This window comes from Ambystoma mexicanum, chromosome 2p (genome assembly GCF_040938575.1).
Source record: "Ambystoma mexicanum isolate Mex_15411 chromosome 2p, UKY_AmexF1_1, whole genome shotgun sequence".
In the NCBI taxonomy this organism is placed as follows: Eukaryota; Metazoa; Chordata; class Amphibia; order Caudata; family Ambystomatidae; genus Ambystoma; species Ambystoma mexicanum.
The window spans coordinates 372,822,402-372,842,611 of record NC_090923.1 but is presented as its reverse complement, the minus strand read 5'-3'; the positions used below and the strand labels follow the sequence as shown (position 1 = coordinate 372,842,611).

General features: G+C 43.0%; 1 protein-coding gene across 1 annotated transcript in view; it reads left to right on the top strand.

Annotated features, from left to right (window-relative positions):
• Positions 1 to 8,368: 8,368 nt before the first annotated feature.
• Positions 8,369 to 20,210, top strand: part of SYNPR (synaptoporin) — a 1,048,813-nt gene continuing 1,036,971 nt past the window's right edge. The window contains exons 1-2 of the mRNA XM_069643717.1: positions 8,369 to 8,563; positions 8,672 to 8,737. Coding sequence (XP_069499818.1) covers positions 8,546 to 8,563; positions 8,672 to 8,737 — 84 coding nt within the window. The 5' untranslated portion in view covers positions 8,369 to 8,545. The remainder of the gene's footprint in view (positions 8,564 to 8,671; positions 8,738 to 20,210) is intronic.

Sequence of the window (20,210 nt, the reverse complement as noted above, 5' to 3'; positions counted from 1 at the left end):
GCAAGCACCACCGCAGCACAGTACAGTAAGTGCTTACAGACAGTTTATAAAGCCACAGGCATGAAACACGTAGAATTAATAACCATGAAAGACATAGAAACCTTTTTAAAATGGGCACATGAACAAGGCTTTAAAAGGGACTGGGCCAAAAGACATCTATTCGCAGTGTCATATTTTTCTAAAATCCGGGGTGATTCGGACCCCACCCAAAGCCCCCTCATTACCTATGCATTAAAAGGATGGGACAGATTAGAGGGCCCACAGGTAGACACCCGCCGCCCCCTTGATTTCTGCAAACTGGTACAAATTACAAACCAGCTGGAAGCCATATGTTGGTATCCCTATGAGATCCTGCTGTTCAGAACAGCTTTTTTCCTACCATACTTCGGTGCTTTCCGTGTGAGTGAACTCATTGCTTCCAGCACCAAGGCCAGCAACGGGCTGGGCGTCATGGAAGTCAGGGTCCGACAGGAGAGCATCAGCATGGAAATACAATAATCTAAATCCGGGGCAAAAAGAACCATCAACATTTGTTGTATTGATGAGAAAGTAAACTGCCCAGTATGCATTACCAACCTTTACAATGCACAAAGACCCAAGGTTGGGGGGAGGTTCTTGATCCTCAAGGACACCTCGGCACTAAACTGGTACCAATATAAAGGGGTGCTGATGAAAGCAATCAACAATGCGGGGTGGGACCCCAGGGGTTTTGGCACCCATTCCTTCAGAATAGGTGCCACCACCTCAGCATGGCAGGGAGGTTTAGCCCCCCCGACAGCTGAAAAATATAGGGGGCTGGAAATCAGACTGTTGCAAAAGATACATCAGACCGCAATTAATATAGCGAGCCACCCTCACCCTCTCTTTTCTCCCCCCCCTCATACAGAAACACAAGGCGAAGGGAGGACCTCCCTGCAATCAGCATGGATTGCCAGCCACTCTTTTATTTTCAGGACGGGCCAATGGGCAGAGGAGACCAATGAAAGGCCACCTTTCAGGAACACCATTTCCTCGTGGTGGGGCTACAGGGGCCTGCGGTGAGATCCAGAGATCCATGAAACATTAGCAGAGCTGGTCGCATACAGGGACCCACCCAAATTCCTGATCATACACTTAGGTGGCAATGACCTAGTAACAGTGGGGAGGAGGCAGTTACTCGAGGACATGTGCGCCTCCCTTGCAGGCATCGCACACAACTGGAGAGGAACGAAAATATACTTTTCAGCCATCCCACCTAGGAGGAAATGGCAGGGGACCAACTGTTATAAATCTGTAGACATTTCCAGACGAAAAATCAACAGGGGGCTAGAGAAATTCTGCACAATAAGAGGACTGGGCTTCATCAAGCACCCAGCCATTACACTGGGTGATCCTGACCTTTTTCACAAAGACGGCACTCACTTATCAACTAAGGGCATGGAACATTTCTTTCGAGAAATTATGGCAACTCTAGCCTCCAGGGGTTGTAAATAAGAGATACTTTCAGGGAAACGCGGTCAGCCGTCAACCTGCCCACGTGTGGCGGCACGGGCCAGAGGGGGTAATCCCAAGACCCGGTGACCAAAAGTATTGTGTATTATCTTATGATATGTGATTATTGTTATTGACATAACCATACCTGTACAATAAAAACCTATGGCCTTTTATTGCCAACACTTGACAAACAATGTGTGAGCCAAATTACTCTGGGTAATGGTAGGTTTCGGCTAAGTACTATGATGCATGCATATGGGTTCAGCAGTTATGGGCAATGCTGTAGTGCCTCACAAAGCGAGGCAGGGTAACTGCTGTTACCATCAGCAGGCCTGGAGAGGGGCAGCACAACCTTCCCCCCTCTCAGCTCCTCTCCTCCTCCCCCCGTCGTAGAGACACGCAGTCTGCCAAGCACAATGCTGAGGAAGGGTGAGGTGTGAGCAATCACCTCACCCTTCCTTCATGCAGCTAGGTGCTAAGCACCCAAGGAAGCCAACAGGCAGGCAGGGATCAGGTTCAAAGACCTGCCCCCCACGGGGGGCCAGACAGTCGGCTGTCCGGCCGGGGGCTGACACATAACAGCCCCCACTACTGTACATATCAAAGACCCAGGGCTCCCCTGGGTCTTATAAATACAGAGCGGCACGCTCTGAGAAAACATAACTAGTTTGTGGACCCCGAAGGGGGACCCAAACACAGGAGGTGCACTGTTGACTCAGTGCCTTCCAAACCTTTGCATCTTTACCACAAAACCCTCCCACCCTACAAAAAACGGGAGAAGAACAAAGGAAAAGAAGTACAGGACACTGTACGGTGTCCACAACAAGTCGTGGCACATAAGAAGGCGGGCACGGGCCAGAGGGGGTAACCCCAAGACCCGGTGCCCAAAATTATTGTGTATTATCTTATGATATGTGATTATTGTTATTGGCATAACCATATCTGTACAATAAAAACGTACGGCCTTTTATTGCCAACACTTGACAAACAATGTGTGAGCCAAATTATTCTGGGTAAGGGTAGGTTTCGGCTAAGTACTATGATGCATGCATATGGGTTCAGCAGTTACTGATGTATTGTCCTTTTGTGGAATCTCGACATTATACAGATGTTCATCCAAGTCCGTTTCGGTAACACCTCCAGTGAAGTGTGTATGCTCTTGACAGACTTTATTTTTCACAATCGAAGGATTGTTAGACTTTATGTGAGGAGTATTAGAATCCACGTCACGTTTCTTAGTACACAGGGCACTGCATCCAATTGCAGGTCCCAGTTCGGATTCAGTTAATACCTTGTCACTTTGTGCTAAAGGCTGAGTGAACTGTGAAGCTACAGCCTGTTTTTTTACTTAACGCAAACGTGAAGAGACTTTTCCCTTCGCTGGCAAATATAGTTTGTGACCTGCAAGCCTTTTGACCGGCCCCAAACTATTTTCTATTACTCCCACCTTCATTCAATGCTGCTAGGAGGGAGAATTACCGTTTGTAAGCACATATCACGCTGAAGTGCTCATTGGCTCTCAGGAATATGTACTTTTTGACATGAGGCATCCGCCATTACGGATTCTTTCTGAATATTTACATATGTCTCTATGGTTTTCTGTTGACAAAAAATTGGGGCAAATGACTTTTGACATGTTTTACGCTAATCCTTTTTCTGTGCCAACGTCGCTGCTTCCTCTGTTGTATGTATGAGGTGCAGAAATGTACATGAGCTGCGTTTACCACCTCTAGATTTATATTTACACTTATTAGCCTGTTTTCTTCGCCCAGGGCCAGGGCCAGGCTCTGATGTATCTCTGCTGCTAGCTTCCCCTTCGACAAGAGAGGCCGAACCTGTTCCATCATCAGGCAAGTTTTCCCTTCCCTCTATTATTAACTAACAGTGGAGAATCAGTTGATATTTGCTCTATGGTGATCACATTCGGTTTCGGGGTTCTTGAGTCGGCAATAATATCCTTCTGTGCAATAAAGTCCATTTCAGGACACAGAACATGTTTGTTACGCAGATCCAGTACCTCCAAATTCACTTCGATTTTGCTCAACATGAGGGAATGAGCTCTCACCTCATCTCTTATAGTTGTCCTGAAGCTCAACGAATGCGCTAAGCACAGAATTAAGAGTAGAAATAGTTAATGAAGTCATTTACTTTTCGGTCGTTCACGTCGGTCAGCGTGTGATGCAAAGGAACATCAGACCTGTCCTAAAAGCTTTGAGTCGGGTACATATTCGTTGAGGATACAAGTTCGGTAAGAAAAGTAGGGGCCCTGGGCGCAGGTCATCATGCATTGAGGAGATTGAACTGTCTAACAACCTATTTGGATGCACATCAACCTTGTCGGTATCATTAGTTGTGTTAATGTTCTGCAAGCCGTCAGTAGCTTCCAAAAGGCTGTGATTCTTAAATTTATCAAAGGAAATTTCCACAACAGCCATACTGGGGGCAAAAGGTCTCACCTCGGTGCTTGTGCCTGTAGATGGAAAGAAGTCAGTGATCTTATGGCCTGCTATCGGCTTCATGAGTGGCAAGACCAGATGTTTTCTTTTTCCTGCGCCTTCCTATAGGCTTCTCGGATTACTTCATGGACACCAAAATTCGCATAAAGTTCATTGACCATGTCCTCTTCTGACTGACCCCTGTTTGAAGCAGGGGTCGGCTGCGCATTTCGGATTGTTTCATTTGTCAATGTGTGCTCACCTGATTACCTGATCGTTCCACCCTAATCGGTGCTGTAAAGGAGTCTGGAAAATCATTAACCCTCCATGTGCGCTTAGAGGTCACATGCACCAAGCCTTGACTATGCGGAGAGTACATGGGTCTACTTGCCAGGCAAAAACATGTATTGGTGTTAACAGTGAGATCACAGTTTCACAATGGATTTTTGAGAATCCGGGATTGTTGCAGGGAGTGCTGAGGGTGCTTACAGGGCTTATCCGGTACCCGATATCAATAAATCGCTGGAAGTGCTGCAATCAAAGGAAGCGCAGACACATGCTGCATGCCCTACAGGATTTATAGTGCATTGGGAACTCACAGTGTGCTTACGTGGTATAGTCAGTATGAAGTAGAATTAATGTGATATTGAAGGTTCACGTAATGTTAAATATAAAAGCAGAAGACAGACTTCAACGCTTAGCACACTAACCCATCACAGGAAGTCCAATTTATCCCTTACAGGGCCACTGTCCACCACCTCTGCTGCTTCACTGGAAAAGCGCTGTTTCAGCCAAAACTCACCAGCAATCCACAGCAGACCACAGAATACTACTCTCACCAATGTGCTCTGCGTGGCAATTAAGTTTATAAAGGAAAGTTTCCTACTCCTATGCAGGGGACTGCCAATCACAATAGACACTGTAAACACACCCTGGGTTGCAATGCGATCCACAGCGACCACAGAAAGCCACTTTAACTTAATTGGCCACTAGTAAACAAGTCTGGTGATGGACAAAACATCCCCTTACCGATTTGTATGTAGTAAGTAGTATGTGGAGAGATGAAGCAGCAGACCATAAATAGCCATCGCCTGCTAAGGGACATTAAATTGTGACCGTTTTATGTTGTGCTTGTTTCTTCAGTATTGTGGCTTTTAAATATCACTTTTCACTATGCACTCAATGGTGCTCAAATAATGCTAAGTGCATAGAAAAGAATGAGTAGACTCAGCAGGAATCCTTCCTAGCAGAAAGAACAGAAACAATGCAGCTAAACCCCTTCAACGCAGCACCCCCCGCCCCCAAAAAAAACAAGTGCAGTGACCAGACCATTGCCCAGAGTGTCCTGAGATCCAGCTGGCTTTCCTGAATCCTAAGCCAAGGCTTTCTTTGTAAGTAGCATATAACCCCAGCCCTAAATTGCATAATTGCATAAGACCTTAATTTTTGTAGTAATACATCCAATATTTCTCCTTGAAAACCCCAATTGCCCATGTAGCCCAGTCATCTCCCCATAGAATAATCTCTTGTTTGCCTGTGTATGTTAGCATAGCTCCTTTGAAAAACCTCTCATTTGTCTTTGTAAATCCTTAGTAGTTGTGTAGGTAAATCAATTAATTCCCCCATTGAAATTCACGGCACAAGATTGTTGCAATTTCGAAATCAACCATCTTGTTCCTGGTGTTTTTATTTAATTATTATAGTCATTAAAGTGTTCCCTCAAAATAATTATTCTCCTTGTAACTAAAAACTGAATTTGTCAGTGTATTGTGTGCATTACCAAACAAATTCCTATTTGCATCTGTCAGTTTAAACCCCAACTGGGTTCCTTAGTGTGAGCAATGCCTTTGCCTAGAAGTCTACCTGTTATGGGCCTCTGTCCTTGTCACTGAAACTGATTTTCTTATTGTAAGCTAAACCCCTTCCCTGAGCTGCCTGTCATTGTAAACCTCAGTATAAAGAAATGTCCATTTGCCATCGTATTTTCCCTTTGCATTTTCTCAAAACCGATTTTCCTACTTTATTTCTTTTGCCCTGGTGTGCTGATTAGTATTCTCTAAAACGTTCCCTTTGTCCTAAGGGTAAGCAATACAAATATTCTTCTATTCTGTCCCCTAGCAGTTGTGAGTAATAATCAAAATCCCATTTTGCTCCAAAAACGGGTTTTCCCTTTCTTTGCTGACTTCTCATCTTGTGGTGGTCGGCTTCACCCCAAATCCGATTTTCCCCCTATATTCCTACTCCTTGCCTCTCCCTTTCATTCAAAGGAATCTAGTTTAATTGAGGTTTGGGGTGAGTGTTGCAGAGGGGGTGCTAAACTGTGGTGCTATCACATTGTTTGGAATTGTTATTTTCCTGTTTTGTCATTAAAACAAAAGCGAGTGTATAGTCTATTTCAACTTCATTGTATTTTCATGTTTGTCATTACAACAAAAGGGAGTGTAACAGCCCATTTCCACTTGATCACTCTAGATAGGATATTGCATTTGTGTTGCCACAATTTTGGTGGCTGCTGTATTTTGATTATTTTCCTTTTTCATGAAATAATAAATTAATAAATATCTTATTGATCCACACTGGCCTGGTTCCTAGTTCATTGTGACACGGGTTGTTTGTGGAGCTTGGGTGCAAGACGGGTTGGAGGCCTACTCAAAATAATACATAGTATATTAAAGATAAAACGCGTGTTATTGTGCGTCACATTCATTGTAGGAGAAGGAGTTCCCTAGCTGGCATGTGCCGTGCAATATCCTGTGAAAAGACAACACATAAATCATCTACAAAATCAACACTAGTGGAGAACAAGACCCAACCCTTATCAACTGTCCCATAAAAATAAAACATTGGATAAGTACCAACAGCCTAAAACTCAACCCGGACAAAACAGAAAATATGATCACGCCCAACGATCCGTCAAACGAACACCACATTCCATGACATACAGAAATCGGAAATCAACCGGAACCTTCCAAAGTGCTTACCTACCTAAGAATATGAATGGACAACGATTTAACACTCTAGCCGCAAACCAACACACAAGTAAAGAATTGCTTCTCCCCATGCACACAATCAAGTGGATATTACTTGTCTTTACCTTCCCACATAGAACACTCACTGTCAACTCCCTTGTTATATCAAGAATAAACAATGCCAACAGCATTTATCTCAGAATGCCGGACTAACTCACCAAAAAACATCTAATACAGTACCCAGCAGCAAGACTACTCCTCAGATACACTAAGAGAGGTCACATTACCCCAGCACTGACAACCCCACATTAGCTAACGGTCAAAACAATTATTTCCTTTAAAACACTGTGCATAACCCACAGAGCAATCCACTACCAAGGTGTGGAATTCATATAGAGAAAAATCTTAATCTACAAACCAAACCGAACACTAATGTCCAGCAATGACATTTGCCTCAAACCAAAACAATACTCAATGCAGACATTTGCTGGATCAGCATTCTCCTGCATCCCAGCAACATTTTGGAACTCAATCCCAAAGGAAATACGAACAGATGACCACCTCAAATGTAAAACATTGCTAAAATCCTGTCTCTTTAACTTACAGAGCTAAACAGGAAACACTGTCAAAGGGAAACGGCCAACAAAACACAAGCGAAACACCAAAAGAATGACACCTAATTAACCGAAAGCTTGATGCCCCAACGAAATAAAGCAGTGTAACACAAACCACCATAAAAAGATATGAACCCTGCCAGACCAACATCACCACGGCACAGAAGGGCATAGTCTACTAACATCACTAACCCTACTGAAACCAGTCTGATATCCTGCATACTCACCCTCCAACACCAAACACAACACACATATACGTCTACCGCAGTAGAAAACTCAAACCACCACAAAATGCATACACTAAGCAACACCCAGCTAAACTCAATGCACGAAAGAAAACGAAACCAGCTACAGACAAATCATCACACACACACACTCATACAACAAACACCACCTAACCCTTACCAACTAAAAAGAAGTCCAGCACACAGTGACCGGTTTTTCCAAACAGAAGCTCTCAACAGCACATTTGTATTCGTATGTTATTTTGTGTTTATTAAGCGCTATATGCCAAAGCAATCTTTAGTGTTTTCCCTCTCTAACTCAGCCTGCCTTCCTTTTCAGATCCACCAGAGCGCCTGGAGACCATGAAAATGGCAGTAGTGCATGGTAGAATTCACAATAACATAGCATACCCTATGCTTGCCATGCTATGCACCTCTACACAGCAGGTCCATCGGCCCACTGATCTGATTTGATGTACACATCGTCCATGAATGAACCATACTTAAGTCAGTGCATTATATGGTGATGCAAATGCGTCATAGAAGCGACCCGCTGAGTGTTTTTCGATAGCATGCTCCAGCTCCACTTGTTTTGTAGGTTGGGCCTATCGGAGGCTTATTTTGAAGAGCGATTGTGCTTGTTTCCTCGTCGGAGCCTGGCAATCTGTGTGTTCTGCTGTGCCTGAGCTCGCAGCGCTGAGCCAGTGCCGGCAGCAGCAGGCGGAGCAGCAGCCCTTGGCTTCTTCTTCAGTAGTTGTATCAAGAATCACTCCACCTGCCGTTGGTTGCACACAGTGGGATCACAGGGATCAATCGTGACTGGAACGAGCATGGATATTCTGAACCAGGTAAGAAAGAGTCGCTTTCCACCCCTCCTTCAAAGTGATGTTTCACGTCGTTTTCCCGAACGCGAAACTAACCACTTAACGTGTCATCTGTTTTGTACCCGAATAAAGCTGGTAGGGTCCGGGTCGTTCCGAGCTGTGAAGGAGCCCCTAGCGTTTCTGCGGGTTCTGGAATGGGTAAGTTTTTGCCACTAAATGCATATTATTACCACTAAAATGCTGCCGTCTGCTTGGTTATAGACCACCTTTTAGAATGCATATGCCCGTCTCATGCTTGCACAGAGTTATGGGTTCTGGAATATGGGGCTGGTAAAACATGCATGCATGTAGCCTAACAGATTAGTCCCGAGGAAGCATTCGTTACAGATAGATTGCCAGAGGTCCTTTATCCGGGTGCGAAATCACCCAGCGTTCATTAATAGCTGGGATGCTGTTGATTACCGCGCTGTAATTGTGCACGAGATGAAGGCACTTTGGTCTATTTTCAGAGCGTTGCTCTTTCGGGCGAGCTGCGAATTCGCTCTCTGTACATGTGCAGGTGTTTATCTTTCATCTCCAAAGGCGTTACCCTGGGTAGGCGTGCCCATGATCCAAGACTGGCGCTGGGAATATTTGTCGCTTCTGCAAAGTGAAAGGGGTTGCTTGAGATGAACACGCCGGGGATATTTACGTACCCCGAATCCATACGTCAAATCTACAGCCCGTCAGGAAAAACAAGCAGGGAGATTGGAAGAGACTTTTTTTGTAAACAAACACAGTGCAGGTCATGTGGCGATGTTGGGGAGCTCAGCAGAGACGGGCACACTCAGTTCCATGATGAGGACTCCTGTTAGTAGGTGACACAGTACAGCCTAGTGAAATATGTAGGCAGCTGGAGGTTATATGAATTCTAGACACACTAATTATCTATGCTGTTTTTTTATTTCCTGAAATAATGTGTCACTTTTTTAATAGTGCTTGTAGTGCAGCCTAGACCCCAGGATATTTACTGTAAATGTAAAAGGGTGCATTATCCAATCGTTGCAAAACTGTCATCGTGGCCGTGTGCAGACGCTCTGGGTCGTCATGTCTGAGTTTTCCCTTCTGATGTCTAACTCCCACTTGCATTTGGGTCGAGCAATGAAGGAGAAATATAATTGGTCAGTCACACAATGTCACTGCTTGTTCCTGTGATGCTTATCCATAGTGAAATCTGCAGGTCAGATGACATCCATTGCCAGCAGGGCTGAACCACTGCAGAGAAGCCATGTGAGCTGAAAGTTCAGCGCCCATCGCATGGCATTAATCACTTCGTGCGTGTACTGGGTGCATCGTTAAGCCCTTCTAAGCTTTCCTTTGCTTTAACAAACATGGGAATGTATATTAATAACAAAGGGATGTATTGCTTTTCTCCAAACCTGATGTCTGTATTGTGAAATCTGAAGATTAACCAACTTCTTTAAGCAATTGCATTAATTATGAAGCTCTCCAACACACGTTACCATAGAATGCATGGAATTAGACAACGCTGTATAAAATATCAGAGATTTGCACTTAATGAACATCTGAGGTGTGCATTATTCCCCGGCAAAACAATCAATATGCAGAGAGTTGCCTTTTGCAGTATCCAAAAACGAAAACAAAAACCTCTCGTGGGGTGGGGGGGAATGTAGGTAACAAAACAACTTTGATGTTTAATTACATAGAAGGCAAAACTACTTGACCAAGACCAATGGTGGTTGGTTAGAGTCTTAAATCAACCGAAATGATATGCATGACCCAATACCCAAAACATGTCTCGGATTCCAGTGCGAACAACTGTTTTCTTGATGACGTAGCGAATCCCAGGTCCTTCGTTTTTGTACGTAGATCTTTAGAGTGTACACTGTTTGCTGCCTCATATGGAAATGCTATGCTTTATAGAATGATTGTCGTGGACCAGTTTTACACAAGAAAAGTTCCAAACAATGTATAAAAAATAACATACAGATGCAACATAGATGAAGTGAAAAATACACAGTCCAAGATTAAATATTACTATAAATACCCAGTTCGTCCTTACATAGCCAACATTTCGGACATAACCTTGAAAGCAACAATTACAAGTAAAGTGCGGCTCCTATTCTGTGCTTTAGATCAGGAGTCTGCAAGTACAGGCCTCCAGAGCCAAACCCACTGCAGGTTTTCTGGATAGGCACACGCAATGCATTCAAAATGATTTAATCCAATTGGGACTTTTTGCTACCTAGTCTTTTTCGTTATCCTGGAAGCAGGACTGGACTTGTACACCCCAGGTTTAGCAGTTTGTGTTCTTTTGTTTTGACCACGTTGTCATGTAGTATGCTGTTTCAGGTGGATTTGAAACAATGCATATGTGTGCACGGTCAGGCAGAGGCATACATTTGTCTCGGGCACAATTAAAAAGTGGTCTATAGTTACAAATGCCAATCAGTTTCTTTTGTAATGGACTGTTTGAGTAATACCCAAGTGGGAATTTTGGGAAAATATGTTGCACATTTTGGATTTTGAAGAACATTTCCTGATCAAACTGCCCATTTTAACCAACAAAAAAAAAACGGAATCACACTAGCATGCCAGGCCTGCACTTCCGGCATTGCCCTATTGCCCTTTACGCCACTCCGAACCTGTATGTGTGTTGTTGGAAAGGAAATCGGCCATGTTTGTTGTAGCAGGACCCAAAAGCATGTTGTTAAGCTGCCCACAGAAAGGGATGCTGGGAGTCTGAGGTGTAGAAAAAGGATGAAAGACAGTATTTGTGTCCATTTTGAATCCAGTTTAAGGTGACTTGACAGAGATGGATTGAAGTCTGTGTGATTAAAGCATGCAGTACTTTTCACTAATGGATAAGAAAATACTATTTACACATTCTTGCAATAGGGCTGGGTTTCCAAGCAGTGCCCACCACTAAAGGCCCCATCCACGCCTCCAATGTCACCACAAATGGGTTGAACTGTTCCTGTTGACCAAGGAGTGTATGAATCAATCCTATTCTGAAGCTGGTTAAGTTGTGCTCCTGCCAAGGTTTTTTTTTGAAGGAAGTAACCCCTACCCCAAGAAACGTCACAAAGGGCACTGTTAAAAGTATAAAATATGTGTGATTAAAAGTCAAATTCTCACAAGAACACGGAGGAGAAGGGTTATTTGTCTTCTATTTCTCTGGAAAATGTGGGCGCATGAGAATATTTCAAAGTAACTACAAGGTTTTGTGTTCCAAGTATAGCTGGCTGTCTGTTCCAGATTCCAGTGTGCCATTCATGAGGAGCTCAAATTGGACATGCTAAACCGGGACTGCACACCTCCTTCTCTTTTTGTTCTTAATCCTGTGTCTGTAAATTATTTGAGAGATCATCATCCAGTTCGCAATAGAAAACCTAAGAGGTTTCATGTCACTAGTGTGCAAATAACAGTATTCAAGTCAAAGAGCCATGGCCTATGGTTGCACATAATGTTGTTGATAGTTTCAGTTATGGTAAAGGAATTTCCTTCACTCTACCCCCGGGGGCCTCATTCACCATGTCTTAACCCACGAAAGGATAAGGCACTCCCATCCAAGCGGGAGCAGACATTCTACTTATGCAGTGGTGTCCAAGCGTGCCCGCTACAGTGGTTGGATACTTACCCTCTATTCAGGGCAAGAGCATTGCTTGTATGTTCTGTAACAGTTTAGTAGCATTGGTCTTTCGCTCATCATCTATATGACATTCAGGATGTGTAGAGAATATAAAAATAGAGCATGCACCTGTTGCTTCTTCTGATGGCGAGTAATAGCCAGGTATTGCACTGCATGGTTCTTGTCAGGTTCACAGGGCCATCCCACCAGGTGAACACTCAAGACATTTAGACACGGGAGACACTGCCTAGTAACCATCATGCAACATGTTACCAAAACTGAGAGGCAAACAATGTACTCCTGGGCAAAGCCCTTGGAGCTAAAACCACTAGGACCCCAAAACCTTCAGCTCACAGAATGTCGGTCCAAGGTCACATGAGCACAGCAGCAAAGCTCCAAAAAGATACCACCATTAAGGTGAGGTAACACAAATACCTCAAATGCAACTTCCTTCCTTCCTGACTTCCTTTTATACTTCCCCGTACCCAACTGATATAAAGGCAGTAAATGCCAAATTGGATTGCTATTCTTTCCATGCATCACAATTCACGCAAACAATCAGCAACAACTCCACAGCCTAATTGCAAGGTTTGCATACCTGTAATGTCATAAATATCAAAGACATGGCCTCATTACAAGTGTGGCGGTCCGGAAACAAGGGTGCCGGTAAGCTTACCGGCATCCTTGTTTCCAGACCACCACACTACGAGTCTGTCTGCCCGGGCTGCTTCACCCGACAGGTCTGACCCTACTGGGCGCAACAGTCCCAGTATGCAGATTCTTTACAGAAGCGCTGCCGCCATTAGCAACGGTGCCCGCGCTGCCGTCTCCCAGCTTGCTCATCGGCTCTATGGGAATGGGGAGTTACAAAATCTATCGCCTGACTTCCCGTGCCGCCAGGACATGTAATGTCCCGATGGCACCGGGAACTCAGATGCCAGATCCTGTGTTACAGGGTTGACGACAACCCGCCGCTCACCGGCGGGTTATGCCAACCTCGTAATGAGGCCCATGATCTCAAATGGAAACCATGTGAACCTCTTGAACACATAAGGATGGATATACATAGAACCTTGAATCTAGTTCCCACAAAACCTCCATGTACTCAGCCAGCCTGGCCCCAATGCTGCAGGCAACCAGGCTGATCCAGGTTTTCAACACCAATCAGTAAAGCACTGATTCAGTAGTGCAAACCAGAACATATAGTACTTTGATTAAATAGAAATTTCACGTTAAAGATTGCAAGTGTCTTAAAAAAATAACAATGTGTGCTACCAGCAGGCATATTGTGCATTCGTGCATTGCAGGTGTAATATTCCTAGCAGACACACTCTTTGACCCTGTACTGTTGGTGCCTAAATCAGTTCCAAGAAGATTATTATTATTATTAGCGTATTTATTGAGCACAGACCTAGCTTCGGGAGTCAACAGTGTGCATTACAATCATATGGGCCAATGGGGGAATCAGAGAAATTAGAATGGTGTGCTAACAACAGGGTAGGGAGAGGGCTGGTAATTTGGCAGCAAGGGATTTATAAGCAACCAGGTGAGGAAACAGTGGACATCAGAATAGCATGTCTCAGGTGGGGCCGGGAGTGGAGGGTGTGTGGACTTAGGTATTAGGCAAGAGCCATTGCTTGAAAAGGAGGATCTTGAGCTCATGATGTTTTTCAGTGAGGGAATCCTCTCCCACAAAGCTAGCATTAGGTCATAGTAGCAACTGTTCTATTGGATGGACCACTCAGTTATTTTTCCATTTATTTTTTTAAGGCAAAACCTAAATGCATGTAGCTCCGCAGGACAATTTTTAACCTCGTATCTTGTGGATAAAATGTCTTTAAGAGCACTCACTGCTGACTTTATTAACACATTGCAACCAGGAATGAGAATGTAGCTGAATTCACCAATGAAAGCTTTCATATTGTGTCAGCAACAAGTACTATTTGGCCAGCTTGAAAACTAGGCCCCCTTTCTTAAAAAATTGATGTTTTGTTAAAAAGCCTTGACCTAGTTTGACGACTGAACCACATAAAGTAACGTTTAAAGTAGAGGGATTAGTTTGTCAAAGGATTTTGAAAAGGCAAGATGGTGCAGTTATTGCAGAAAAGGAATTATTTCAGAATATGTCTAGAAACCTATTACAATTAAAGTTGAATTAATATTAGATTATTACTCTAGAAATTACCGAAAAGAACAGAAATGCAAAGAGGCACAACTGCTTTTTTCATGAGAGAAGAGGAACTCTGACAGAGGCACACTTAAAAAGAGGGAGCAGAAAATCAGAGTGACACTTAATTCCCGAAATAACAGACACATCTAGAGAGGGGAACACATTCTTTCCAGAGAGAAAAGGAGAAAGCTACTCTTAATCTTTTCCTTAGTAAACATAATATGACTAAAATAGACACTTCATTTGTTGTAAGAGAAGAGAAGATCTCCTGAGGTACAGTTTATTTTGTTGCTGAGACAACAGAAAATCATGTAACGAGTGAAAGACTAAGCAATAGTGAGTGAGAATCTCTGGTCTTATTTCTTTGAATACCGCAAACTACAGAGATAGTATAGTATTACCTATAGTAATAGTATAGTAAACCACAGGGGGGGTAGCAGAGCATTTTTATCAGGTGCATAGAAAATCCAAGAGGGGCACCTGGGATTTTCCTGTGAGAGCAGAAAACCACTGAGAGGGACACTGTTGTTTTTCTTAAAAGGGGCAATTTATTGTGAATTTTCGGAGTGCTTTACGAGTGCTGTTGGCTGCTGTGATCCTGCTGTGCAGTCTGAAATACACACCCTGATTTAAGGAAAAATACACACAAGTGGAATAAGCCCCACCCATCTGGCTGGAAATACTATTTTACAACGGGAGCGTGCACATTTGGGCATGTGCATTTTCGGAGTGCTTTACAAGTGCTGTTGGCTTGTTCATAAGGTCAGGGAAAGGGTTTTCTCTATTGCCCGCGCTTGGCAAGCTAAGAGCAATGGTGAGCGCTTATAAAGACTCTGTAAGCAAGTTACAGGGCTTGCCAACATATAAGATCGTATATTTCCAGCTGTAAGAATTGCTTGTAAAGTCTGGGAACCTATTAAGCTGTGTCGAACATATTGGGAATTGTTTGTTCACACTAAGGGATATATTTTTTCTTCTCCAGCTTCACTAGATGGCAGGGAGGAACAGGGTGAAGGTGGAATTGAAGCTTGTAGTAACGGAATCCTTGGGATAACTCAAGAGATAGCTAAGGAGTTGTCCCAGCAAACACAGGAACGGGCTCATACTCATAGTCCTGTTACTATTGACTTCAACACAATGTGGTTTGAGGCACTGGTTGTATAATCTAGACACGATGAAGGAAAATATAAGAAAAAAGAAAAAACGCCATCAATTAGAGGCAATATACTTATAGCTTCACTGGTACTTACTAATAGAAGAGACTGTCTTTCTAGAGCACAGACACTGCCTTTACCACCATCACCCCAGGAGGTGGGGGGAAGCCGGAAATTGGGCTTTGGTGAAGAAACAAGAAATAAGGGGGAGGAGATGTATTCCAATTCCCATTCACCCACAATCCCTCTGTATGGAGGATGCAGACTATCTGCCTCAAACCAGCTTCGACCAAATAGAGGGCAGAAACTCAAGGGGGGAATTCCCCGATAGACACTCCTCAAATATTCCAAACAGGGGAAATTGCTATGCTACCCTTGACTGAGCACAATGAGGAGGGGCCAGAGCAGGGTGAGGGGGAAGCCTCAGCAACCAAACAGAAAGAACAACCCATGTTTATGGAAGTTAATACACCTATTACGCCATGCTATTCAAAACACGCAATATCACCTGCTCAGTCACTTGACTGAAATCTCTGTTACAAAACGGGGGGTAATTACACAGATGGAAACAGAGGTCCCAATGAAGGTAGTTGGAAACCCAGCTGTTCTGCCTAATCTAAGGCATAATACTTTGCTAGACAAGAGTATCCACAAAGAAAATCAAAAGATAGATGGGACCGTAATCCCACAAGTGATAGAAGATAGTGTGATAGGGATCCTAGAGAGTGCTTCCTTTGAGAATGGGGACTTCACACTAAAAGAAAACGCCAAAAAGGGGAAAAGAAACAAAAGGGAGCAGCTGATGGACTTAAAATTGTCCAAAACAACTTCTAGAAAATACTTATGGACTATAGCTTTGCATGTATTACAGGATTATTAAGAGGGGGATCAACTGAACGACCCTGATGCAGTTCTGAGGGGAGAGAGAGAGTCCGAAGTACTAGATATAAGAGACCCTGAACCCATTTATGTTGAGTCGGAGGATATACTGGTGGACTCTCTTAAACAAAACAAAAGGACATCTGAAAAACCAAAACAGGGAAAAAATCAAAACCTGGGAAAACCGATCTATGATTTATTTAAAGGTACCCATCAGGAGGTTGGAGAGTTGAAAAATATGAAATCTGTGTCAGAAGACATGGACAGACTACAGAAGGGAAAGGGCAAGGATGAATCATCTGAGATACATCCAAAATCGTGTTTTGTAAGGAGAGGGGTATGGCCATGTGAGGATGGGAGGAGTCTGGCGAGTCTATTTAACAAAAAAACTGCAACAAATACAAAAAGCCTACTGGAGTCTAGCTCCCTTACCCCTATAGAAGAGGACAATACCCAATCTATGCTTGAATTCGAAATAATACGTTTGGCTAAGACTATAATATCTCAAGGGAGCTATCAGCTAGGTTTGGAAGGATCTAGGTCAGAAGGGTTGCAAGATGGAATGCAGGATAGAATCTCTACAGATCATTCTGAACAATAAAGGAGCAAGAAGAGAACTGTAACAGAAAAAGTTAACCTGTCTGAACACATACTGTTTAATAGTGGGGGTGAAGGAAATGTAGCCAAGGACGGCCATCACAGAGAGATGATTCAAAATATCTCTGGAATGTCTATATCCACTAACACAGATGCCATTAGAGGGACTGGTCTAATTGCTTACCTGGGAATCCAACCAGAATTGAGGGGTGAGTGTGAAATTCATTCAAGGGGAAGTCCAATTGCATATCAGGAGAGAGGGGCCTGTCTTGAAGAGGATCACTGGCATCATACGCTACTAAGAGATCCAGTATTTCCGGATGATCCAAATTTTGCCCTGAATTATATGTTTAAGGAGGGTGGGCCTGAGTTGCTGTACAGGACCAGAATCACGGCTATGCTAGGTGAAAGCCTCTCTGTTCACCTAATTACATCAAGGCACATTAAGATAATCGATTTTATTCATCCTTACCACTATGATTATGTCAGACTAGTAATACCATCTATACTAGTACGTGATATGTTACTGAAAGAGTTGGCTAATTTCTTGAGATTAGGATATGACCTATTCCCTTTTGTAAAGGAAATTGGTATGGAGAAAAAGAAAAATGGGAGCCCTATCATGCACGATAGGAAGTTTTATTCTGATAGAAATACGAGAGACATCAGAGGGGCAGAGAACGAAACCTCTGACAATGACAATACAAATTGACGCTGGCTAGTAATGACTTTAAGGGACTCCTTCTCCCAGCTAAAGAACGTGAACCAGCAACCACTTTAATGGAGGGCCTCGTCTCACCCTCATGACCTGGAATACCAGGGGCTTTTCTGGTCTATCTGGAGACAGTAATCTGGGTAGAATCTTGAGGGCCTTTGATATCATTCTTTTACAGGAGACTGGGCTGTCAGGGGCACCAATTTGTGATGGTTATGACATATCTCAAGTCAAAGTGCATCAAAGGGGAACATGGGCAGACCGAAGAGGGGGATAGCAATAGCATTTTGAAATGGTGTAGGATTGCAGAAGATTGAAGACTATTTCTAAGTGTATAATGGCCATTGTAATAGTGTCTAACGAACATGGTGGTAAACTGAATGTTTTGCTGATAAATGTGTATTGAGATCCTCTGGATGACCCTGAAGGTATTCTGAATGTCTTTAGTTCTAGGCTGGAAGATTGGTTCATCAATTATCCGGGTGGGGAAATAATAATAGCGGGTGACTTCAATACGGACTGCACCATTGATTACATGAAGGATTGTGACTATCTAGCACATGATGATTGAATAGTGGGTGACACTAAAATGAAGAGGATACAAGGGCTAAGTGGCCCAAATCACTTGAAAACTGGGGATTACAGAAAGTAAATAATGAAGTCCTGACTTGTCATCCCTGGGGGTCACATTCGATTATAGATTATTTATTTTAGAGCAAGAATATATATAATAAAATAGTGGGACTTGATGTAGTGGCTAACAACTACAGTGATAATGCATGGTTGAATCTGACTTTGCATTGGAAAAGGGAGACACCAACCCCACATGTTATAAAGAATCCACTTCAAGTAAATGTAAGGGGTAACAGAATTAGATGGAATAATAAAACTTCTGAGAGATTTTAACAATATCATGCTGAGAGACTATGATAATTTAGAATTGGAAGAAACGTTGTCCTTCTATTCTACTATCCATATACCTAAATACATGGAGACCGTTATGATGAACTGTATGAGTAGTAAAGAAATATACTGGAAAGAAGATTATATACCAAATCTATAAGCACAAATATGATGTACATGTTCAAGAAATGAAGAGGCAGATTCGCAAAAGGATCAGTGAAATAAAGAAACCTGTAGGGGAAAGTTGGGAGAGGAAAGAAAATATGCATACATTGAAACAAAATTCTAGAAATAAGATGAAATTCTATCGATCTAACTTGTACCAAAGAGACCAAGAAAGTATACTCAGCTCCCTCAAGGATAACAACTCTAGTGGGTTTTGGGCTCTGATTCATCAGACAGAAGTTAAACAAGTCTTAATCCAGACTAACCCCATGCGAGCGATACAAAAATAGACGCATGGGGAAAACTAAAGGAATGTAAATGGAGAAATGGACATCTTGCAGGACTATATTGAAAGATTGATTAAGAAATCCAGCCCATCGAGAGTGGGAAGCCGGAACCAATTGGCAAATCTATTACTGAAACAGAACTCAGTACTCTGGACTAAAATGTTATATTATTCATGGATATATTGAGCAGTAGAAGGACACCCCTTAGTTGTGAAACATCTGATGTAATATCCATCTTCTAGAAAGGCTTACGCTCATCACCATCCAATTACAGACCCATAGCAATTATGGATGTGGATTCAATTGTTTTGCCACTACAGTTAGGGAACATCTTGAGGTCTGGTGTAGTGAAAATGACATCCTGGACCATATCCCGGGAGGATAGCTCAGCGGCAGCGTGCGCGTCTTGGAAGCAAGACGACACGAAGCAGCAACAGGTTCGATCCCCGGGTCCGCGCTTAGAAACCTCCGGGTGTTTAAGCGCGTTATAAATACGTAACTAAGACAAAAAAACACAATTACGCAACTAAGAAAAACAAACAATTCCTGTAACAGCGCCTCGATGCCTGCGGGCTGTGTGAGCGCTTTATAAATGTAAATAAATAAATAAATAAATAGACAAATGGGTTTCAGGAAGAGTGTGGGAACAAACTGTGGGGGCCTCATACTATGTACTCTCCAAAGACAAGCTTGAGCTGATCAGAGCCAACCTGTTTATGTGGGCTCAATGGATCTATCTATGGCGTTCGACTTGGTCGATCGCCACATACTTTGGAGAAATTTGGACTTGTTTGGAAATGCTAGTGGCCTACTGAGTAGCTTGGTACATATGCATAGGAACACACACATTCAGATTAGACTAAACTTAGAAGGTTTACAAACAAAATCCATTTGTACTACAAACGGTCTGCGAAAATGGTGTATGTTAGCTCTGATTCTATTTAATCTCTATGTGGCGGAGTTTTTTAATGGAGGCATTGTTCGCCCCTCGAAAATTGGTGGTCTGAAGATAGTATTGGAAGCCTACACTAATAGGTTTTCAGAAACTGGTAGATGCCTTCAGGCAATGCATGCGTGCTCTTAAACTTGTCATTAATCGTGAGAAAACAGTGATAATAAAACTCGCAAATGGGGTGAAAAAGAGTAGTATGAATAAAGTTGGTTTTCCTG